The sequence below is a fragment of the Trachinotus anak genome, unplaced genomic scaffold, assembly GCF_046630095.1.
Source record: "Trachinotus anak isolate AG129_WGS33_773 ecotype Australia unplaced genomic scaffold, CSIRO_AGI_Tana_v1 ptg000005l, whole genome shotgun sequence".
NCBI lineage: Eukaryota > Metazoa > Chordata > Actinopteri > Carangiformes > Carangidae > Trachinotus > Trachinotus anak.
In genome coordinates, this window is record NW_027273856.1 from 1545320 (window position 1) to 1569668 (window position 24349).

Here is a 24349-nt window from a genome sequence, read left to right on the forward strand (position 1 = left end):
ATGGGGCGGCATGCGATACATTGTTGAGTAGTTTTCTCTAGGCTGATAGAATGTCATTTAAAAATCTGCCAGTAAAGACAGCTTAGAGGCAGATATCCAAAGTGGTATACACTGTACCGACTGTCATCCTGTAATAGCCATGCACTACACAACAAACAGGTTCAACTCGACACATTTTTACACACAGGGTGGAGTTTAAGAGTCAGTCACGTTTGCACAGATGTCACAAAGTAATGCGTGCATTACAATCACATAGACTCAATTACATCTTTAAAGGGAAGAGCTGGAGGTGGGGGTGGGGACATTCAAGCAGGGTGATGTCACGGTGATGAAATGCCAAGATACAGGAATGGAGTCATCCTAACTACCAGCGACTGGGTAATGGGTCAAGTCCAAAAATCACACAACAGTAGGAGCTAAAATACAACTCTGAAAAATAATTTATTGCTTTTTATATAGTTTTTTCTTTCATTTATATTATTATCATCGTTATTATTATTAATTATCTTGTAATTATTGTGAATAATATTAGTAGCATCATTGTATATATATATTTTGTACATCAAATACAAGATCTTTAAAAAAATTCAGGAAAAAGAAATTGTAAACTTTTGTTTGGCATTCACATAATCAAGCGTGAGTGGAGCGATGACAACAAGTGTTTGTGGTGGTACAACAATTCCTGCAAAATCATTTTATTGCTTCGTGTTCTGCTTCTGTGTGGAAAGGAAAACCAGCGACGAGCTGCAGATTTGACTGAGAGCGGAGACAGAAATCATTGAAATGATGAGGGGGTTGGCTGCTGGAGTGATTAGCTGAATGTTCTGATTGTTTCGGAAAGGCATAGAAGGTAATATTATCCCCACCAAACCATTTATTGTACACCCTGTCTAGTGATTACAAGTTAAATAACACAAATCGAAGGACAACATAAATAAGCAAATAAATTTCATGAGGTACGCCATGTGAAATGGAGCCCATAAATATTTTTGATTCTAATATTAAAATAAATAGATAAATATGTGTTTGTACTGATTGAAAAGATTTGAATGCAGTTTTCTCTCTCACTGAAGGTAATCAAAAGGAGAACCATACAAAGCAATGAAATCAAACCGAGTTATATTTCTATATATATACTGATTGCTTCAGAAATAATTAATAAAAAATGGGGTACTTTTTTTTTTTTTTACAATCATGAAAAACACGTTAAAAATGCATTTTACACTGGTTGTATAAGCAAAAAACACTGATTGAGAAACTTTATAAACAGAGAAAACTATACATGGTTGACTGTTTTTCCCCAACAAAATAACTTAAAAAAGGACGTTTGTTCACATGCTCCCTCAAAATGAGCAGTCGGACACATCTTTTTTTCTTTTTTACAATCATATCATGTCTTCTAAACATCATGTAGATGTACAATATGTCTTACAGTATTGTAATTACTACAGATCGACATTCTGGTTTAAGAAATTTTCTCCTCATTTTTAAAAAAGGCTGCGTTTTACAGTGCATAGCTGTAACAAATAAAGAACTTTATCCGATATGTACATAAAATAAAAATATTCCTTTTTATAGTATTTGTAAATACACGGCTACATTTCTCCTTAAAATGTAGACAACAATGTTACCTTGAGAATTTTACCTCCAAGATACAATTCCCTATACTCTTGTTTGTAATGTAACACCAGATCCAAACACCAGATTTCAAAGAAAGAAGAAAAATCAACAGCAAAACAAAAACAAATCTGGCTGAACAAGCTGCATGTTTTCAACCCCAAAGAATTGTGGGCATTGTAGTGCTTGGAGAAAAAAAATCATTAAAGTTTTTTTTTTTTTTTTCTTTTCTTCTTTCACTGATGGTTGTACAGCAGTAGAGTGCACCAAACCTGTGCACCAGGTTCTGAGGGTTCACTGGCTTTCCCAGAATGCAATGTCTCTTCCCAGCTCTTCAGCAGCTATGTTCATGTAAACTTTATTTTTGATATATTCATTTATATTGATATAGGTCTATAGACTTATTCTTATATACTCTACGACATAGAGTGTAAAACTTCTGGTAGTCTCGTCGTCAAAGGAGCGAGAAACAACAGTGAGGTATAAGAAGTCCCTCTTTGTGACAGACACCAGGTGCCACTGAACTGGTTACCTTCTCAGGCTGCGCTGGGCCTCCCTCAGCAAGCTGTCAAAATCCATGGAGTCATACTTGCTTTTTGTGGAGGCTGGATCAAAGTCGTCCGAATGGGAATCTGAAAGAGGGTGAGCAGGATTGTGGTTAGAGCGGAGCAGAGCAGGATTCTTTGAAACTGCACGTACAACAAGACTTTCACCTTTGTATTCTCAGATGGGTTTATGATCAGAGCTCACAGAGTATTCTCCCTTTACGACAGTATTGTTTGCTCCTGTCTGGCTCCAGTGATAATCTGATAGCCACTATGCTTATGAAACGATTTATTCCCTGTCTTTGGCAACAGAAAGTAAAGTGCTGCCAAATTCCCACAAATTCACGAGTAACATGAAAACAGGGAAGTGCACAACCCACTGTACGCCAAAGGTCAGTCTTGAAGATAACATTTTATGAGGTCTTATGTGCTGAACTATTTCTTGATCAGCCACAATTAATGGTTTCGAAACTGTTTGAATCAAACTGCTCCCACCAAAGAGTTCAGATAGTGGAGGTAGAAAAAAGTGTTTTCTTCCACATGGAGGGCCACAGATGTGAAAGCGTATCCATATGTCCTATTTTCCCTGATCAACCTGATAATACATAGAGTATCTTATCTCTTCCAACAGACAGCTTCACAAATGGGGCCCCCAAAGGGCCCAGCAGCACACTCCAAGAGCTTTGAGAAATGGGAATGACCATGGCAGCTAGGAGACGCTAGTCGTGATCTAATGCAATGGCCGAGGGCTAGATTGCGTCACACTGCGCACCTTGAGGGATGAAAAATATCCCAGTGCTCTACTTAAAACTAATGGACAGTGTCTCAGAAAACAAAAAAAAAAAGAAAGAAGTGAGAGCCTACAAGATTGAGAAGAGAGCGGGGTGGGGGTGTGGAGTGGGTTGGATACCACACTATTATAAGATTCTCCCTTCCTCTCAATCTCTTTATCCTGTGCCATCAGTATGGGGACGACCAAAATAGCCTGTTCCTGACAAAGAGGCGGTCAAATGAAGGCCTTTCCATTTCAGTAGACTGATTAGTCAATCTCGGCATAATGTCTACCCCCAAGGCTTTAGGATTAGCAACTGTTTCTGTGTGTGTCAATTTCTCATCATGTCTTCTCTCAAAGACCTGATGGCTTCAAGCATGTGTTTTGAAAATGTATAGCGACCACATCATTTATTGAGGAGAGTGCTCTTCTTCTAAGTGACCCATTGACCCTCTTGTAGCTTTGCCTTATTCACTGCTGACCCCACATTCTGCTGGTAAATACATGTCAGGGGAAAACTGGCAACAGATGCAAGAGTCAATATCTTTCTTATATGTCATCAAATGGAGGAGACAATCTTTTGTGGCTGTGCAACACTTAACATAATGAGGCATGTCTCACTTAAGTTTCAATATGGCTGCTCAATTCCTGCCACGTTTATCACTGTGCAGCCGCAGAACAGAAGAAATAATCTTTTCTTTCTTCTCATGTCAAAAAAGGGCATTGCACCTGAAAAAAAGGCGTGATTTCACTGATAGCTTGAATTATTTATTAAATGCGTCATTCAGCCTTTGCGTTCAGCTGCATTTGAGTACAGACCCATAAGGAAGCTATGGACACAGCACATCAGCTACATACATATGTGTGCCTTTTACTCTAAGGAATCACATATGTTAGATGAATTCTGCTGCACCGCTGTCACCCACGACCCCTGGACTCGCAACAAAGGCAGTTGGGACAGGAAAGTAGGTATGCTCCCACAGTGGCCCCTCCCTCTATGTAAATGACAGGCCTACGTGCCACATCAAGGCTCTACCTCGTAACAGCTGGCAACAGATGGAATCTCACTCCAGAGGGAGGAGGGGTTGCTGGGACTTAACCTTGCTCCCACCTTCTTCTTCCTCACCTCATCTCTTTCCCCGTCTTTGTTCTACTGTGCCTTTATCCTCCTAATTTCCTCTCTACTCGTCCCTCTTCTTCTCCACGCTTTTAAAGTGATTCCCACACCCACACAGCACATGAAAATGTACCTTGAACACAGCTGCTCACGAGCTTTTAAGTGCCATCTTTCTCTCTAATGTCTCCGCTTTACATATCAACATAGTAGAAACAAGCATCTCATGTCCATATGAGTAATGGAGTCTGCCTCATTTTGCTGGAGATGCACCCCGCAGGGAGGAAATGGAGCTGTATTCTCTGCATGTTCACATTCTGACCTCTGAACTCTCTTTGCCCTTTTTGAGCCACAAATGCCTGGTGGACACATTCAAGACTGTAAGAATTTTAGATGGGTCTCCTTTGATCTGGAAGCATCACTCAAGCTTTTTTTTTCTTTTTTCTTTTTTGCTGTTTTATCCCCTCCTCCCACTTTCCCCTTTTCCTCTTTACACTGACAGTCCTCCCAGCTACGCAAATATACTGCATGACTGCAGGGGGCTGATGCAGAGAACAACAAAGCTGCACTTACCCAAGTCTGTGTAATGTGATTTGCAGAACTGCTTTTGTCCGCCAAAGCACAGCTCGAACTGAGGCTCGTTTGACCTGCGTAAGGTGTGTCCGTTCTCAAGGGCGGCAAAGGCGTCACAAGTGTAGCGGTACGTGATGAAGCCAAAATTGTCCCTGGTCAAGAATAGAAAATGATACGTCAGAGTGTTGCTGTGGGCCAACAATAACTGAGCAGGGGGCCTTGTCTTAGATGACGATCACACTATTTATATGCAAAAGAGAATCGATAAATGTGTATCTTTGGGGCTCTGTAGGCCGAGACATAGATGAATCAGGAGCCACTCTGAGACTGCAAAAGCTCTGTCTTAGTTTCAGACCTTAAACACTCGCCTCTGCTCTGAGCTCAGCAGGTACAGCACAGATTTTTCTCTGTTACATGAAATTGTTATTATTATTATTGTTATTATTATTATTATACCTAGGAATGCTAAAATAAGTCTACAATACCAGATTACTGTATCGATGCACACGCACACACATGCACAGAGTCCTGGGGCCTTACCCATCGTCCCTCAAGTTCACTGCACATTCTTCAATTTCGCCAAAGACTTCAAAGCGGCGCTTCAGCTCTGTCCGGGTGCAGGTGGACCTCAGTCGCCCCACGTACACCACCCGTCTCTCCTCCTGCTCGTTAGGAGGACAGACAGAGCAGAGGAAGGAGATTAAAAGGGGGAGTGTGTTTTTCCCTTTCCCCTCTCTTTCTTCACTGAGCCCTAATGAATTGGTCCTGATCACTCCTGTGGATACTGCGGCTGACTTTGGGCCCCCCGATTCTGTCCCTCTTCTCCGTCTGTCTGTTGTGCTCCTCTGTGATTGGTTCAGCTTGCTTCCTCTTATCTGATAGACTTGCAGTTTGGAAGCGCCTTCAATCTGCCTTGGCACCACAATTCCTCTTTCTCTCTGCAACTCATCAACCAGAGGCAGTGATTTTTATCAAATCTTAAGTTTGGGGCTGCTTCTTCTTTCGTGAAGTCTAAAAATAAAGCTGTGGGGTGACTCAGCCGTATATGAGAAAGGCTTGTCTTCTTCTTTCTTTCTTTCTTTCTTTCTTTCTTTCTTTCTTTCGTTCCAACTTGGGAATCAAACTTACAATACAAAGCAAACTAGGCGGGTTTGTTAACTGAGAGGTCTTGATATTATAAGGACATTCATATCCAACAGAGAGGGAGCATTAAGAGCAGCAGCAGTGAGCCACAGGGCGAAAAACATGGATTTCCTTGAACCTCAGAGGACGTGGGGGTCATAGCAGAATAATTTAGGAACAAACTGCACGAGGCTGCAATTATAGCTTTTGAGTAGTTTAATTGCATCTGCTAATCATATAATACAGCACAAGCCTGGGGGTATAGTGCATCACTAGTATTATTTATTTATTCACTCATTTACTTGCCATTACTGGGGCAAGTCCATTGAGGCCTATTGAGAGTTTGAATGCTGTCTTGAGGGTAGTGGTAACATATATGTAAATCAGTTGCCTGGTGCTAAACTCAAAGTTCACCTTTGCACCATTTGGCTTCTACAGAGTAGCCAAGAAAAATATAAATTAACTACAGATGACTGTTTTTATGCCTTTTCCACTCTGCTTACATACTGTTTGAGACAAAAAAAAAGTATTTGCTGAATTAGGGGTTTAGTTGCTGACAACTGATAAATAGGCGGTCTTTTCTTGATGGCACCCTGAGGGCTGCCTGTGTGTATGTGTGTGGGTGTGTGAGTGAGTGAGTGAGAGCATGAGGCAAAAACAGAGCGAGAGAGTCAGACAGACGCACACAAGGAGACGCCTTCACATCCGTGGTCTCCCAAACCTTGTTTGACAGCTTGAGCTTCACTGCTCGTAATTGTTTGTCTCTCCATCTCTGAAAATGTATGCGTGCCAAGCCACGTTTGCATTACTGCATCATTTAAAGTGAGCTTTATCAGCGGGTGGTAGTAGAGTGATCTCCCTGGAAACTTGAGCAATTTCACACTGAGACAAGGAGAGTGGAGACATGGGAGAAAAATATGATATTCACTGCATTGGGCTGAGTTTTGAAATAGATAAAGAAGAAGGAAAAGAGCTCCAGAGAATCAGTAGCCGTTTCCTTTTTTGTCCTTTTCCCCGTCTTGCTCTCCTAGTTTCTGTTTTCCACTATTTTAACATTTTACCCCTGTGGTGTGATTAATAAGAGTCGACAGTGTTTCCAGATGACAGAGACGTTAAAAATACACAACCCGGAGATAAAGAGGAAGAGCCTGTCGCCTGAATCATTCAGGAACTCACTTTGTATATATTCTTTCAGCAGAGAGACGCTGAGGCACATGGCACTGGGCTGGAGGCTGTCTCATCCTAAGTAATGTGTGTGTGTGTGTCTGTGGGAGGTTTCTGTGTGTTTGCAGGAATTTGTACATGTGCCACAGCAGTGATTGCATGTGGTCTTTTATCAGCGGCAGCAGGACGGACGTAAAACACAGTACAGAAAAAAACAACAGGGCGACAGGGGAAATGAGATGGCAGTTGTGTTTGTTGACTCACTATTGCTTTCTGCCTTTGCCTCTCTCTCTGCTCGGCTCTTTCGAACTCCCGCTTCTCGTAGTCCCGGCGGTACTCCTCCCTCTTGAGCCTCTCGTGCTGGTACTCCTCATAGCTGTCATACCTGTGGAGGATAAGAGACGTATGACATCACTGTCCTCGCTTGTCCTCTACATTCAGCCTCCCTGTTGATGCGTATGAAGAACAAGTGCCAATATTCACAGAGGAGCAGTCCCCCTTTTCCTCACCACTGACGGAGGAATAGGGGGTTGCAAAGGAACGGAAATGGACATGTTAATAAGATGTCTCTTTGCCATTTATATGATTACGGAGCCCGTAGGATAGGCCCGCGGGAGTGCCGGCGAGCGGCGCGGTCGGGGAGCCAGGCAGCTGCAACTGTCAGCACAACTTCACATGTCATTACTTTCTGCTTAGTTAGGGCTTCATCAAGAAGTGCAACTTTCTCCCCCACCCCACACTAGCACAAGACGCGTCTGTTAAGTTTTCAACTGATGAGCGACTCTCGGGCTTGTCGGGTGTCATTAGGCACGTGGGTGCCAAATCAGCTTGGAGCGCTGGGATGGTGTCAGTCTCCCTCTCTCCCTCTCCCTCTCTCTCTCTCTGCACTGTGTCAGTACTTCTCTGCATATGAAATGGTCCTCTCTGCAGCGGCTCATGGAAAACTACAGCGGCACTAAGTTTAATAAGCATCATTATACAGCTGGGAGCATCAACTCATGAGTGAAGTATGAATGTGCATCAGTATGATTCTCTTGTCACTTGTCCAATAAAACATGATCAATTAAACATATTTGCCCTGAATGTTTGTCAAGGGGTCCCCATGTGGATGGGACAGACTGCATAACGGCTTCAGTCATGATGTGGAAAGGGAATCGCAGAGAAATCAAACTGCTTCTGAGCGGTGACAGGAAAAAGTTGTGACTGCTTCTTCAGCCTCTTTCCATCATGAGGTCTTTTGATTTTTGCCAGGCAGCTTCTAAGAATAACACATTTGTTCCAACTTGAAGGATGTGACTAAACAAAGGTTTATCACACATAACAAATGAGAGGTTAAATAATTCATTCAAAATAATCACCTTGGCCTGCGGCTGAGAGGAGATCGAGACTGAGGGTGGGGGCTCTTGTTAGTCCTGGAGCGAAAAGTGCTTGAATCTGTGTTGTGACGAGACCTGAGGGAAAAATAGAACATGTTAAATATGAAAACTTATTTTTACCAACATCTAGGAGTGATGTTCATCTCACACAGCAGCAAAATGTTTAAAAAGGAATCAAACATACTGTCGACTGCTGCAAAGTTGCGACACCTTGGTTAATTTCTTCTTGGCTTTGGGAACCAAATTAACTTCTTTGATATTTGTAATACCCATTAATATGCTAGAAACTGGGTTAATTCCAGATAAAAGCATTGTGGCCTTGTCCTAATCTAACCCAGTGCCACAGAAGGCGTGCATGACTTTCTATCCTTCTCACACACCTGAGCAAGCACCTGCTATCTATGTTGTATGAGGAAATGGTCAATACTGCAGGCCCCGGTGGCCCGACTGTAGAGCTTGTACCCCTGCACTCCTTAAGCTTGATGCTTAATTATTGAAGTGTTGCTGAAGAAGGAAGAGCTGAATAATGGAGGGAGAGAAGTTCGGGAAGCTCAGTGAAGCAAAGGATTGCCAGCTTGGAAAGATCTAGGATCTTGCGCTGTGAAACTTGAACAGAGAGGAAGATTTTTGAAAGATTATTTTGCTGACATTCTCTCTGTCTTTCCTTGCATCAAAATATAACAAGCTTCTTGTTCTGTCACTTTCAAAGCTCTAATCCCTCGCCAGTATTTTTTGAAGGCTTGTCAGAGTCTCATTCTGATTGAATGATTTGGGGATATTACTATATAATCTGTGAGCGGGTTGGTGTAGAAGGATAAATGATTGTATTGGCTCTGTGGAGTAACTTGACCTTTAAATAATCAGGCAAACTAACTGAGTCACTGCAGTGGAGGCACTCAATGAACTACTACTGACAAACTGAATTTACTCACATCTTTCTCAGTAACTACGGTTCGCCTCTGTTCTTCTACCAAAAACACCCAACAGAAATCCCCTTGGCTCTGATCAAAGGGAAGCATGGGAAATGTAGTTCTCACACAGTGCTATGATGATAGGAGTCTCTTTTGAGAGGGGTTTTGAGACTACATTCCCACAGCCTGAATTTGGCTTTCATCTCTGGGGATGTAAAAGAGGAGGGTTTGCCACTCAGTAAAAACAACAGCTGCCGCTTAAAACAATAGCCCCGGCATCAAACAAAAAACAGAAGCATGCGAGGGAGCGAGTGAGGAGGGGAGTGTTAGGAAGACACTCAAATATAACTCCCTGCCTAGAGATGAAAACTGACACTGTTCAAAAGTCCAGCGCCTTTGGCACCTTTCATGTTTTGGGTTTTTGTTCATTGTTCATTGCACCATTCAACCAATCTTCTTTCCCCACTGTCAGTTCAGAGAAATGAAAGGGCCACCTGCTTTAATAGGCAGAAACTGGTTAGCATAACAACTGCCGACAATTTGGCTTTGTGCAAGACTTGCCAAATCTAATCTGCATTTAGTCCAGGCAAAGCAAAGACTAGCAGGAGGTCAAGAGCCCATGCTAAGAGTCTCCAGGGTCTATTCTGTCTGACATCAGCTTTGACGGCTGATCAAGCCTGTTTTACACTCCTAAGCTCGACCCCCTGCCAGCTCCAAACCCTGTTTAAACTGCATGGGTGGGGAGCAGCCAAGGTTCAGCCAAAAGAAATAGGAGATCTGTGTGTGTGTGTGTCTGTGTGTGTGTATGTGGGAGCAAGAGAGAGAGAGATGACTTACCAGGAAGAGGGGCGTCTGTCAGGTGAGCTGGAGAGGGAGCGCCTTCGGTAGTGTGAGGAGGAGCTGCGGGAGCCAGAGTGGGAACGAGAACGGGAGCGGGAGCCGCTGCTGGTCCAGCAGAAAGGCCTGCCTGGCGAGAGGAGGAGGGAGGACGGTGGGGAGATGGAGCCTCGCGAAGGAGAGCAGCTGGATGGTGGGGAAGAGGAGGGAGAGCAGGGGGGGCAGTCAAAGAGTAGGTCCAGAGGGGTGCCCTCCCATGGATAGAGGAAGCGACTCTCACGGCCCTCACCCAGCTCTAGCTCATCGTGGAAGGGCAGGAACCCTGGATGCAGGTAGCTGGAGCCAGGCAGCCTCTGGGAGTAGCAGATGTCCTCTCCCTCCTCAAGGGACTGAGGGGCTGCAGACTTGTTCGGTTTGCTGCCTGCTTCTCTCTCCTGGCCACCCTGATTATAGAGGGCTTTTAAAGGGTGGCCAAAGTGCTTGTTGAGTTCTGCTCTAATTTCTTGGTCACACAGGAGCTTCCGGCTGGTGGTAGAAGGGTGTTGTTGGTCCCTGTCAATAGTGGCCGCTTGTGAGGGGATCTGGGTGGTTTCTGTAAGGGTCTGCTTCCCTAACCCCTGGACCCGAACTGCTTCTTCATCCACAGAGGCCAAATTCTGCTGCTGCTTAGCCAACGGACCAGATGAAGCTGATGATGGAGAGCAAGAAGATGAAGATGATGAAGAGGATGGTGGCATGGCTGAGTCCTTACATTCGACATGCCTGTCCTCCGCTGTGCCTGCAGTAGGCATGGGAGCAGCAGTGGCACCTGAGGTGACTGTCATTTCCGCTGCTGTAGTCATGGTAACAGTGGCTGTGCCGCCGTCCTTCTTAGTGCTAGCTGATGCTTGGCAATAGTCATGGTCACTGTAGCCACGGGGTGCCGCCCGCTTATTGTTGCTAGTGCTGCGATGCTCCTCAGGGCCACCCACCACTGTGTGTTGGGTGGCGGAGTAAGGGAGGGTGGTGGACGCTTTGCTCAGGTGGGCATAAAGCTCAGTCTGTTCGGGACCCTTCCTGTTGGGGCCCCCGCCTGAGGCACCTGGGGCCGGGGCCAGAGCGCTGGGGCCCAACTCGCTCAACCTGGCTCTTTTGCATGCCAAAGCTGAGGAGGAACATGAAGACAACTTGGTTTTGAGCGATGCTTTGAAAGGATTCTCTTGACTGGCTTTGTGTGGGGGCGTGGTAGGTGGTGTCAGACCTGCAGAGGGATGAAGAGACAGAGGTTGGTGTAGGGGTGGGGGGCAATAAAATGAAAATGGAATCATAATGCAGGCCACTCCAAATATCCCGCTCTCCCTCCTCCCCTCACTCATCTATAAACTCCCAGGTCAGTTTATGGACAGTGGACACAGATACATGACTGATTAAAATATTCACTTTCACTTGGCCTAATCCTGATCTCTATTTTATTGCGATCTTGACAGATTAATGTAATGCTTGGTGTAACTTAATATGGTGGTGCTGTAATACGGATGACTTGTCACCCCCTTCCTCCCTGACCTTGGAAAGATCCCTTTTCATGAAAAAAAAGAAAAAAAACACACAAACAAAACCCTGTAGAGGACAAAAGCATCTGCAGAAAAAAATTAAAGTTGTGTATCACATCTCTGCCTGCCTCACACAAATGTCTGCCCTGGACAGCAGCCAATTCATCTGAATCAAACCAAAGACCTTTTTTATCGGTCTGAAAGAACAATCACTGGCATGACGGCGTGCATGCTTCAAGATGATCCAGCACCATCTCTGAACCAATGTAGGAAGATATGTCACTACTCTTAATTTACATGTTAGCGTGCCTGCTGATGTTGCCATGGCGAGATGTCAGCTATGTCATAGAAGCACAGGAAGTACTGGCAAATGGGTTGTCATTCTTCTCAGATGGCATGTCACTACTGCTTGTGCCCCCATCTCTTCCCCCGCCTCCTACAGATTTACAACCAGACAGATGGCAGTTATATGGGAAGTCCTGAGATGAGCCCACTTTATAGCATTGTTAATGCACTCACACAAACAGCCACCACCATTACTCTCATTCTCTCTTTCCTCCTCTCCTTTAGTCTTGTTTTCTCCTTTCTTCCCTCTTCCTTTCTGCCATCTTCCACAGATCAGTCTCTATTTCTCCCTTTTTGTCTCTTGGCATCTTTTCCTGTTTCTGTCTTGTACAGAACACACACACACACACACACACACACACACTCGTCAGCAGTCTCTTACCCGAGTCAAACTCATGCGCTTTGAAACACCTATTCTCTCCCTTCCTCTTTGCCTTTCTTATAATGCACATCATTCTCCTCTTGCTAGTGAATTGCACCAAATGACACCTATTAGTATTAAATCCAGTGTTATAGTATGCATCGCGAAGACAGCTTGGTAAAGAGAGTGCGGGAGCCTGATACGTAAAAATGCAAGTTTCTGAAGCCACTTGCTGTGTTTGGAATGCCTGATCCAATGGATTATCATCCTACTTATTATCTGGATGTGGCTGTAAGTAGGACTGCAAGCCCCCTCTCTCCTCTGCCCCCCTTTTCTCCTGTCTTTCTCTCCCTTCTCTCACTTCTGATACAGACACTTAAATGCATTATGCCAATGAAATGAGCTACGAAAAGGAGAAGGCGGAGAGTGAGAGCGGGTGCTACACAATGCCTGAGGAACTCCTGTTTCAACAATGAAGCACCATCTGTCCAAAACAATGTGCGCATGGGGTCATAAACTAGGGGCCATTAGCGATGGAGGTGAAATAAATCAGAATTAGATAAATATGTGCCTCTCAGTCAATCTTGCTAGTGATGGATGATCCGCAGACATGAACACCAATCATGTAGCCACCGGAGAGAAAAAAAAAACATGAAGCAAGTGAGAAAGACAGAAAGAAAGAGAAGGGTTTTATAGTCTTTTTTCTGGTCCAGCTGTAAATTGTGAGGAGACCTCGGAGCGAATAACAACCCCGGGCTTAAAGAGTTGATCCGCCGGTAAGCCATGCAAATAGCAACACACAGACCACCCCAGTGTCATGAGATACAGTAATTAAAGACAACACGGCAGCACAGGGTAAATCTATTAGCTTGGCAGAGATTAGGCCTGAACAGTCAGATCCCAGGGGGGTCTCACTGACTGTTGTAGCTTTACTGTACCTCTCTGAGAAGTGTCAAGAAAACACACAGCCAACAGTTCAAAAGGTGCTATCATGTAGTATTAAACATTATTTGGTTCAGTACAAGATGTTCAGGTCTATGTTCAACTGATAAATAAATTATCTTTCTATTAAACAGTTATCACTACTACTACAACTCATCATGTCAATAATTTGTTACTAATAGGCAACAGTTCATGGAAAGTTCCATCAGTGGGTTGTGCACCTGCCATGAAAGCGGAGGGTGGAACCGCCCACCTGGCCAACTTCCATGTGGTTATCAGTAACAGCACCATAATCTCTATTGTAGTGGAATGTTACTCTAAATCTGCAAAGGACATGTAACTCCCGACCAAAAAGCTTTCATCTCTGCTTACTGGAATCTATATCCATCTATCTCATACAGCACGAGACTCAAAAGCTAATCCCTAAGTAGGAGAGGGGCTCAGTAACCCGGCGCTTTCTGGACTAACGACTTTCCTGCTAATATTCAATCCTAAATTTGCACAGCAGTCAGGTGAAGGGCTTTATTTGACTGTGCTTGCAAAATAAATGCGCTGGAACAGAACGGACGCACTGCTTTGGCCACAGGTCAACAGACTCGCCCACATGCAGTAAAATAGGAAGAAATATTAACTGTGCTCGATTGCCCCAGAGCTTAAGCAGCCCTGCTCTTTCCATTCTTTAGGTCTCAACAATTGTCCCCTTTGACCCCTTTGGTACGACAACCAAGGTCAGACGGACAGAGGGAGACCTCCTGGGCTCTGATGTGCCATACATTTCCATCCCCCGCAAGAGCTAAGTAGAGGGCATGAGGTATGTCTGAGGACCATTTCCCTTGTTGGTAAATGAATACCCAAAGAAACCAGTGCAACATCACACAGCATGAAAGGCTAAAGGGCAGCCATTTTTTTTATTGACCATAGATGATTAATCTGGAGCGGAAGGGGGATTACTGACATAATTTGCACAGAGTGAGAAAGAGTGACTTGATCCCCAGTTCTGCAGCTTTCACTGAGCTTCTCCTCATATTTGTCTTTTCACCTATAGTTTTCTTCTGATGTAGTTAATTACATCTCAATAACACAAAAGGATGATGCCAATGATGTGAATAAAAAACCCCACACTGACTCCATACAGCAGTCTTAACATTAGAAAACGACCCCCAGTTGATCAAATTGCTTGTATGGCTTGTGGTGTAAAGGGAGGACGACACAGATCATAAGAGCAAAACTGAATTATATGGCAAAACCATTTAAAACAATAACACTGCCATTTCAATTTTCCTATGATGTGTAGGCTAAGTAAGCTGTCAGTCAGAGCGCATTAGGATCTGATGGAGTAAGACGAAAAGCATATTAATGCTTCAGTAACAGGGGAGGGGAGATGGTGGAGGATGGGAGGGGTTTGCTAATAAACCCTGAAGAGATTGGAAAGCCTAATCAATACTCAAGCACATAAATGTTCCCCTATGCCTTCACCTTGAACTTTGAACTGTGATGGAACTATCAAGATGCTGGAAAAGCCACAGTTAACCCATTACTAGCTGCAAGGGGGAGGGTAAGACCAAGAGGAAGGTAAGGACTAGTCTTTTCATAACAATAACTTCATGCATTTTAAATAAGCAGAAAAGTGTGCTCACCTGGGGTTCCAGCAATCTCCACACTTAATGTGCGTTCAATGGTTTTGTTCTCAAACGGTGATCCCTTGTGGTCACTGGAAGACAAAAAAAAGTGCAACATTTTACCTCTCAGGTGAAAGCGAGTCTCTACAAGCTTTTGTGATCTAAGAAATGGAAATGAGTCACAAAAATGCCTCAACTTGGATGCTAGTCTATAGAGTCGTCTTTGACTTTTTTCTGTAGTTTGTGGCTGCTTTTTGCCTAGAATAATGTGGAAAAACTTCTCACACTTACTTTGGAGACTCTGGGGTCAAAGGAAGTGGCAAGGTGGTTGGTTTGGCTGCAGAACACAAAGGAGCATGGGTAATTATTGATCTAGTTATAACACTCATGGCAGAAGAGAACAGGTCCACATTCTGCAACTATTAATCTCAAACTAGCGCATTATATGCAAATATTACTGAATAAAAACCCATCCCTGGTTAGAAAGTCCTGCTATGGACACTAGTGTACAAAGCATATCTTTTAGATTGACCCCGTTTTAACAATTTATTCTCTGAGGATAGACTGTTCACTCTGTGAGGCAGGATGAAGTGATGGTACATGTTTCACAGGTGTCTAGACACAGACATACCCTGCTCAAGACAACAAACAAATCAAAATGGAATAAAGACACAGAGAGACGATGCCACAAACAAGACACATGACAGTGGGTGAGCCCCTCCCTGGACAATAAAGTCATAAACGCATGCACCAACAGCAGAGGAGGGGAAAAAAGAAGGAAGAAAGGAGAGTCAAGGAAGCTTGTGCAGTTGCCCGAGGCTCTGGCCGACTTGTGCTCCAGCTAAGGGAACGTGGCTTTAGTAGCACGACGCTAAAGAGCAGCACCCGGGCTCTGAGTCTAAATGTACATATTCAGCACACTCAGCTCAATCAGCAAAAGATGGTTCAAGGGTCGACTTTATGAATACAGCACGTACAGTAGCAAGACAAGGCTCGCCCCTTTTCCCACCCCCTCCATTTTTGTTTTTTTTTTTGTTGTTTTTTTTTTAACTTCACTCGATTTCAATTGAAAAAGAATGCCTACGGGACTAGCAAAAAGCATTGGCTAGCAGGCTGTTTGTTGTCATTGTTGTTTATGCCCTCAAAATGACTGTTAGATTCGAATTAGAATAGGGGTTAGTTGTGAAGTCAAACTGGGAAGTGGTTAGAGCAGGAGAGGGAGAAGAGAGAGCAGAGATAAGGCCAGTGGGGGGGATGCAGTCATGATTACCTAACAACGGGAGGCCCTGGTCGTCGGGGTGCTCGCTGAGTGCCTGTCTGTGTGGGTGCCCTTGCCCTTGTATGATGCAGGGAGGGGTGGGCTCTGCAATTCTAGTATCGGGGAAGAGTGGGCTTGGTGGGCCCTGTGAGAGCACCGCTGCGGGGCTGCCCATGACATGGTCATCATCATCATCATCAACACCATCATCATCATCATCATGGTCAACATCCTCCCCATAGCCCCCCTGGATTGGCCACCCCAGCTCTAGTCCAAAGCCCATGTCTAGATCTGGATCTGACTGGCTAACCCAGCTCTCTAGATCTAAGGCAAGAGGTGACAACAGGGGCCCTGAGTCAGGCTCTTCAGCCTGATTTACTCCCCAGTTTCTAACATCAGTGGTTCCTCTGAACTCTTCCTCCTCCACCTTTGCAACAGCCTGGGCTGGACTCTCAGACCTCTTACCTGCTAATTTGCCCTGAGTGCTGGGTAAAGGGGTGATCTGAGGTGGGAGAAGGTGGGCCCGATACTGAGCAGGCCTCTGTTTGGAGGTGAGCAGCTGGCTAAGTAAGGGGTGCCCCGGCTTCTCATCTCTTTTCCTAATAGTCACTGTGATGTGCCTGTGTGATGCACGGCTGGCACCACCACTGCTACTGCGGCCTTGCCTGCCAAAGCCCTCACTAGCCTGAGTGGCGCCCGCAGCCTCTCGGCAATGCTCACAGCTGTGACTCACCTCTCTGGGAGGGAGGGAATAAGAATGCATATACCTAATAAACCTAGCGGCGGCCAGACGGCCCACATTGCCTGGCGGCCTTCCTTCTTCACTGGGCTCCAGTTTGGGGCGGGCATGGCCGCAGGTGGAGGTTCTGTGGCCGACAGGGATAGAAGCACCCTCCGACTCCTCAACACTGCCATCGTGAGTGCAACGCTGCCACTTCCCAGCCCCAACACCAGCCACACTACACTCGCCTGCAGCCCGGCTCTCACCTCGCTGGTGATGCTGCTGCAGCTGCTGCTGCTGCTGCTGTTGCTGCTGTTGTTGAGATGGCACAGCTGACTTCTTCTTGGAGGTGGTGGAGGAAGATGAAGAGGAGGTAGAGGAGAGGGAGGAGAACGAGGAGGTGGATGACGAGGATGGCGACGAGGAGGAGGAAGAGGCGCCAAGACCCAGGCCACTCTTGTCCCTGCCACTGGCACCACCCCACGTGCTCTTGGCTTCACTGGCTTTGGTGTGGAGCAGGATGTCATCGGTGGCCGTTAGGTATTTCAGCAGCTCAGTGCAAGGCCGCCTCACCGGGCGGTTCTGTTGGCTGGAGCCCCCTCTTGCTTTGCCATTCCAGGGGCTCTCCGTCTGTGCAGCACAGCAAGAGAGAGAGGAAGAGAAAAGTATTAGGTTTGATTGAAAAAAACTTTCGCTCACTGTTCGGAGCGCAGTGCACTTGGTCCAGTTGTGAAAAATGTGATGTGCTTTATTTGGCACAAAAATGAAAGCAGAGAGAGACAGCGTGAGAGAGAGGCTAAAGGAGCAACTCAGACAGCCTGAGCACAGCGGTTGCCCAACTGTCTGGGAGGCGATGGTGGGAGTGCGGTCCGCCCATCATCTTAATTGCGTGGCCCTCCGAGCACCACCGCGCCACTCTGTACGCACACCATGTCCTCCGGGAGTCCTCATTCGCTGTGCTCCAGAAATGGATGACTCAAAGGCACGGTATGAAAATAGACTCTGTGAGGAGGGTTGACGCACTACATGTACAAACATAGTACGCACAGCACACACAAATGTGTCTGTGTTGTGTTTACCACACAGTGTGATCATACAGACGCTTTTTACATTCAGAGATTTTAAGGGGAGGGAATGTATAACAGAGACATTTTCCCAAACAAGAGCAAAAGATCAAGTGCTATAAGCTTTAAATGAGGCCGAACATACAACATGTCAAGCTCTCACATGAAATATAAACATATTACTAAAATCATATACTTTATTTATTCACATTCATGAACGTATGATACTTACACTGACTAAATTTCATCTCAATCAACCACACCCCTTTAGAGAAAAATTCTTTTGAGAGCCATCTAATGAGAACATGAAGTCTGATAGTTTGATCTTGTCATCTCAAGGCATCAATCTTGCCACAAGAGTGCCTGTCGCTGTTACTTTTTTTTTTTTTTTTTTTTTTCCAAAAGGCACCATACCAAGGCGGATAAGTGGTGGAGCTAATGAGACAACGGTGCCGATGCCTCGCCTGGAAAGCCCAACAGCAATCAGCCTGTTTTCATTACGAGATGGCCCCCTGGGAGAGTAGACTAGAGCAGCAGTCTAACATCTTCTAAAGGCGGCCACCAAAACAAGAAAAGAGTGAGAGGGAGGGAGAGCAAGCAACCAGAGAGAGGAAGAACAGAGTGAGAGAGATAAACAAACGGGAACAAAAAAAAAAAATGTGTGTACATGAGAGAAACAGCATGGCAGTGCATGTATTTGTTTGTGTGTGCGTGTGTGTGTTTGTGTGTGTCCCTACCTTGACGACGGCAGGTGGTGGTCTGATCCGGTGGTTGCTGCTGGCTGCATGGTTCTGTGCCTTGCCACCTGTGTATTGATTATAGCTGAGCTGGGAGTTTGCGGGTGCCAGAAGGAGCTTCTTCAGCTGCGAATGGACCCAAACAGAACAAGAGAAAGTGGTGAAGGAGGGAAAAGACGGAGGGGGGGGGGGGGGGGGGGGGGGGGGTTATGCAAATGACCATTTTCTTTCAATTAGAAAGCCTGTGCTTTGTAAACGTACAAGCTGAAGAGACTGGGAATGCAGCTACAAAAGATAAAATCACTGACACATCTGAAAGATTACAGATTGTTGAGCAATTATTAGTATGTGACAGGACAAGTTGAGTAGTTTTTCTGCCTGTGCAGGTGTTTTTGTCTACACAAAGACAGGCTTCTCAAATGTGATGGAAAAAACACACTCAGGCATGTGAGTAAAGGTCACTGGGAAGGGACCGGCATGGAATAAAATGGACTATAACGGAACATAACAGAACATTTTAGGTCAAAGTCTTTCAGCTAGAGAAATGCCCAGATGCTGTGGTTATGTGTTAAATAAACAAGGAAGCATAAAGGTAAGCTGACGTCTTACTGACAGGCCTGTCTTTTTGCCAAAGAAGATGACTGGGGCATGGGGGGATTACTTGAGGCCAACTGAGAGCAGATGAGATGAGATAGATTTCTTTCCCCCCTTATTTTCATTACGTACCAGCTTGATTTCAGGGCTTGTGGCACTGTGTCAACCATAGTTGGCCTCACCACAGCCTTCATATCAGTGAACCAGCGCCACAATTGCACTGCTACGTAATTATCAATGAGCAGCAAACACACTGATCCATTCCATTTACTTCCCTCCTCCCAGCATCTGTATCTCTTTCATGCTCTGACTGCACATACAGTGAGCACATGGTGTGGCTTGGGCACAGCCGAGTCCTGAAGTCTAACAGATAAATGGCCAGCTTCGGTTGCCCAGTCTTGTTGAAGAGTCTTATCTGGTGTCTGCCACTGACTGGCAAAAAAGAAAGAGTGTGTGCGGGGTTGGAGGTCAGGTCTCAGGAACAACATATGTTTTGACCCTGTAGTGGTGGTAATGGGAGAATAATGAGGAGGAGGAGCTGTTGGTCATACCAGGGAAGGCTCCTCAGGCTCTGGGGTGCGTGGCGAGCCGTCGGGGGAGGAGGGACAGCTCCGGTCACTGGCATTGGTCACGTCCCCATCTGCCAGGGCCTCAAACGAAGGCAATCCGTCCTCATCCACCGGGATGCTGTCCAGGGTCTCTGTAAGCACTGCCAGCAAGTTGGCCTCATTTTCTTCATCTATCTTCTTAGGAGAGCAAAAAGGGGGGAAGACAGAGACAGAAAAACAGAGACAGAGAAAATAGGACATTTTAGTCTGGGAAAGTTGCATCTCTTTTTTTTTCTTCAGGGAAGTAAAGGTGGTGGGCGGTTGCATGCAGACTTTCATCGCTAATAAAGTGGGAAGATTTTTTTCTCGATTTTTTATTTTTCGCAGCAGCAGCTGAGCTGGCGCTATTTGGGCAATCTTTTTAAAAACAAAATTCTCTCTGTGTGCAAGTGAGTCAAGCCTGTCACTCATATTTTAAACACATAGCTTACTGGACCAAAATAATATCTCCCCCAAGAAACCCATTACCTGGGCTGACAAGTAGCAAATACCTAGGGAGAACAGGAACAGGTTGAGGTGGGTTGCGGTATGGAGTGGTCTGTGGGGGTAAAGGAAACAATGGGCGGAAGTCGACTCTTGTCTCTCTTATGCCAAAGAACTGAGAGACGATCAGCTTGCCGACAAGATGTTTGCAGGCAATCCTCAGATAAGGAGAATTACCACCCACTAATTCTAACGAAATGTGATGTATTTAAAATGTTGGCATAACAGCTGATGTTCACAATGGCCGGGAAGTTACCATCAACATTTCAGGAAAAATAAACCTTGTTCTTGCCACTCAGCTCGTCTTTGATGTACCAGAGGAGTTGTTTGCTCGCTGCAGCTGGCTGTTTAATGGCCGAGATTAGAAGTGCGTGTGTGTGTGTGAGAGAAATAAAGCGATGGAGAGATGAATATATAGAGATGGATACTGAGAGTGAGGGGAAAAGAGAGATGTGAGCTGCCAGCTATCAACATGGGAGGTTCACTGGGGATAATAACTATGCATGTGAGTAGTGAAAAAAACAAGAGTAGAGAGAATGCATATAGACAGATATTAAAAGTGAGAGGAATGCAGCTTGCTTGACAAAGGAGTGTGTGTTTGTGTGTGCACGCGACTCTGCCTTTGCACAGACAAGTGACAACTTGTGACAAGTGACAACAGGAACTGTAAGTTCCAGGGCCATAAAAGCCCAGGGGACTTTAAGACAGCGGAAAGATAAACAGCGTCGTCACCCCGGGACGTTCTGTGGCCAGCCCAACAAGAACAAATCCCTTTATGCACACGGCAGGATTATCATCGCTCGGCAACGGCGTGTGGCCATCATTATGCCGAAGGGGCCACCAGCCTCTCAGATACCAGCACCATGCCTCTAAGACTCAGAATCCCACATGCACAAAATTTACCCGCCTGCTTGTTTCTGTCTACCCCACTGATTTTACACAATTACACACCCACCATGGATGGCACTTTTGGAGCAGCTTTGGATTCACCAATGAGATAGTGGCCATTTTAATGCTTTACCCCCTCCAATTTTCATTTAAAGATGACACAGATATCTTGGACGTTCAGTTAGCTAGCTAACAATGAGTAAAACGTTAATCTGATGCTCATTGAGTAGATTTTCTCCTAACAACATGAGCACTCAGTCATTATTAAAAAATGATAAAGGGGACATATTTCACAGAGATAACACGATGTAGACTGGGGCCATGGCGCACTGGCAAGCAAATGCCTTGCAGGAAATTGCTCTGTATGAGGTGGCATGCTGTTTAATTACTTGCAAGGAGCTTCAAATCCACTGTGCTGGAACCCTGTGCTACTGAAATGCTCACTATTTTCCAGCATCCCAAGTTATTACCTGAGCATTAAGCGGGTAGGTATTAACTGCTGATAAAGCCAGAGCCTTTTCTTAGCCCAAACATATACCCTCGCATGAGAAATTGAAAGTAGGATCATTTTAGATTATCACAAATGAGTGTTTAATGAGCCAGCCATCTGTTTAGGTCCAACCTAAGCAACCATCCAAGCAATGCTGCATTTAGGTGTGGCTTTATTCACCTCTCCAGAACAAGATCAAACCTATACATTCTGTAGAAATTTCAGTCTATGCCACATTGTGACACTAGTTATATTAAAAGTTGAGAGGGCTGTGCAAGTTTCATTATGTCATGGTTTGGAAAGGATTGGGGAATTTCTTATGCAGTGGCAAACTCGAATGTAGTGATTTCAATCCTGTTTCAAAAAACTCCACCAATTGGCAAGCTCCCACAGGCACACTGTATCCCCAAAGATAACCCAGAAGGGACTCTCATATTCTGAAAGAGACACTTGTAAAACCTTGAGTCGTGACGATCATGCTGCAGCCGCTGCTGTGGCTCTAGTGGAGGCACTCAAGGGCCAAGTGGGGATTTGAGAAACTGGGGTAAAGAGCAAACCTCACTGATCGTTTCTACTCCGGAGAGAGCATGATCTAATACTCCTGTCCAGGAGGGCGAGCTTTTCCATGCCAGCTGAAGGACCACACCTTGCAGAGTTTCCGCGCCAAAGTCAATCTACTACCACTGACTCACTTGCCACTTGTATATTTATAAACAAAATCTCTGTGTGGGGGGACTTCAGGAGCTATGGCACCCAAAGGGGGTGAGCCAGGATAACCTGGCAACCTGCTTATAGCCATGTCCACTTATATTGATTACTACAGCAGCTGCTGAGAGAAAAAGAGGGCAGGAAGAACAAAGGGAGACGAGAAAAATTGTCTCGGTGGGAGCACTTTCTCGCCCATCCCGCTTAATGGACCTCACCGAATTAAAGAGATCTTAACAATCCTGGGCTAATTGTGGGATCACAATATATTAACCCCGCTCCAATTCTAAAGGGTGCCATTTTGAGCCTTTTTTATTCCAAATGCTTCAATTAGCCATAAAACATGCTGGCAAGTGCTGGCAGGGCCTCTCTCTCCCCTCCTTCACCCCAGCTTCCCCACATCAGAGAAAAAAAAGCCAACTCCAGTTGTTCATTATTAGGTGAGGCCCTTTTGTTATCAGGCTGGCTGTCTTTGAGATTGTCCTTGCGTTTAACTCTTTTTATTGAGTTCCATAGCAGAGCATTGTGTTCCAGGAGATACTATTCACGCAGCTGATAACTGAAGGTGAAGGTGCTGTTTTAAACAAATACTCACTTCTGAACACTGGGGCAAATAGCCAAATTAAATCTGCTAATTGCTTCTTGAGGATTCCAAGCTCCTGAGCAAATTTGCCAGGGATCAAATTTTAACGAGCTTTTCCGGGCAATGCATCATTTACATGTTAAAAGGAACCAAATGTGTTGTGAAAGTGCCAGCATGATAGACCTGATCACTGAATAACACCAAGATGAAGTTTCAACAGGCGAAACAGCCCCGGCGTTATCTTCAAATGAGAGGCAGAACAAGTGAGACAGACTCTGGATGTGGGAAGATAAAATATCTCCCATTAAATGGGTCATCTGGTATTTAAAGTACTGTTTATTTTCACTGTCTCTTTTTGCTCCCTCTTTCCCTCTCTCTTTCTCCAAATAGAGGAATAGCAACCAGTTAGTTCAGACAGAAAACACTCTTAATAAACTGGCCCTCAAATTGCACAGTGGGGTTAAATCTGTGTTTTGACAATTTAATTGCGTTGCTTCATCTCAATCTTTTTTGTCTGCTCTCTGCTCTGTCAGGTTTCACAAGCATTCCATCGGATGAGGTTAAGCCACTTGACAGACCTTCTAATCATGCCACAGTCAGACATTGTGCTGGGTAGAAGTGTGTGTGGCGAATGGGGGTAGTGGTGGTGGTGGTATCAAGCCGTCACATCTTGACTCTGCCAAGAAAAGCAGCCTTGGATTTGATAAACAAATAATGTCATTCTGTGTTATTACCCCCGGCCCCCAGATTTCAGAGGAAATAAATCAAAGTCAGCCTTGCCGTTAAGGCGTTAGTCAGGCCTGACACGTCGGCCGGTCACACCGGCACAACATATGGCAGCGGGGAAGGAGGGAGGAAAGAGAGGCACGGAGGGTTAAGGTATGGCACGATGCACGGCGGAGAGACAAATCATGGCAGCCACTAGAGATGTCTGGTCATTTAGCATGAGCTTACTGAGATGGAGAGAGGGTGATTATGGCCTATACGGAGCAATGAAACCATACATAACACTGTTAAGTCCCTCAGTGTGTCTGTGTGTGTGTGTGTGAGGCTGTGGTGGCTCAGTCCGACAGTGTTCCAAATCATAAAACTAAATGTTAAACCTCCATTGTGGTCAGGGCTTTGCAGCACATCGCAGCAAGCTGAGGGCTCCTGTTGGCTCTCGTTTTCCGTCCGACTACATCGCCAATAGAGCATCTCGTTATTCTGAAACTATTCCTTAAGCAAATGATCCTGGGGACTACATGTTCTGGACACAAAAGTCACTGTATATTTAGCTCACCTGTCTCTCCTCTACTGTGCTCAGTGTATATTCTGGTGTATCATGATGGTTTGAGGGGTAAGTTGTGAAATCTTGTTCCCTGTAAATAGGGGACAAACACCAAGCAGCT

The 24349-nt window shown here is 45.2% G+C and overlaps 1 protein-coding gene across 5 annotated transcripts in view; it reads right to left on the minus strand.

The window, feature by feature from the left end:
- Positions 1-1963: 1963 nt before the first annotated feature.
- ppargc1a (peroxisome proliferator-activated receptor gamma, coactivator 1 alpha) overlaps positions 1964-24349 on the minus strand; it is a 34896-nt gene continuing 12510 nt past the window's right edge. Inside the window, exons 3-13 of one of the 5 annotated variants that reach the window (XM_071477628.1) lie at positions 19753-19944; positions 18608-18733; positions 17073-17436; positions 15119-15164; positions 14846-14919; positions 10032-11271; positions 8266-8358; positions 7172-7292; positions 5162-5283; positions 4622-4773; positions 1964-2249 (exon numbers count right to left, since the gene is read on the minus strand). In XM_071477628.1, coding sequence (XP_071333729.1) covers positions 2146-2249; positions 4622-4773; positions 5162-5283; positions 7172-7292; positions 8266-8358; positions 10032-11271; positions 14846-14919; positions 15119-15164; positions 17073-17436; positions 18608-18733; positions 19753-19944 — 2634 coding nt within the window. In that variant the 3' untranslated portion in view covers positions 1964-2145. Of the gene's footprint in view, positions 2250-4621; positions 4774-5161; positions 5284-7171; positions 7293-8265; positions 8359-10031; positions 11272-14845; positions 14920-15118; positions 15165-16097; positions 17437-18607; positions 18734-19752; positions 19948-24349 lie in introns of all 5 variants that reach the window. The other 4 variants (XM_071477625.1, XM_071477627.1, XM_071477624.1 and 1 more) reach the window with 4 other exon arrangements.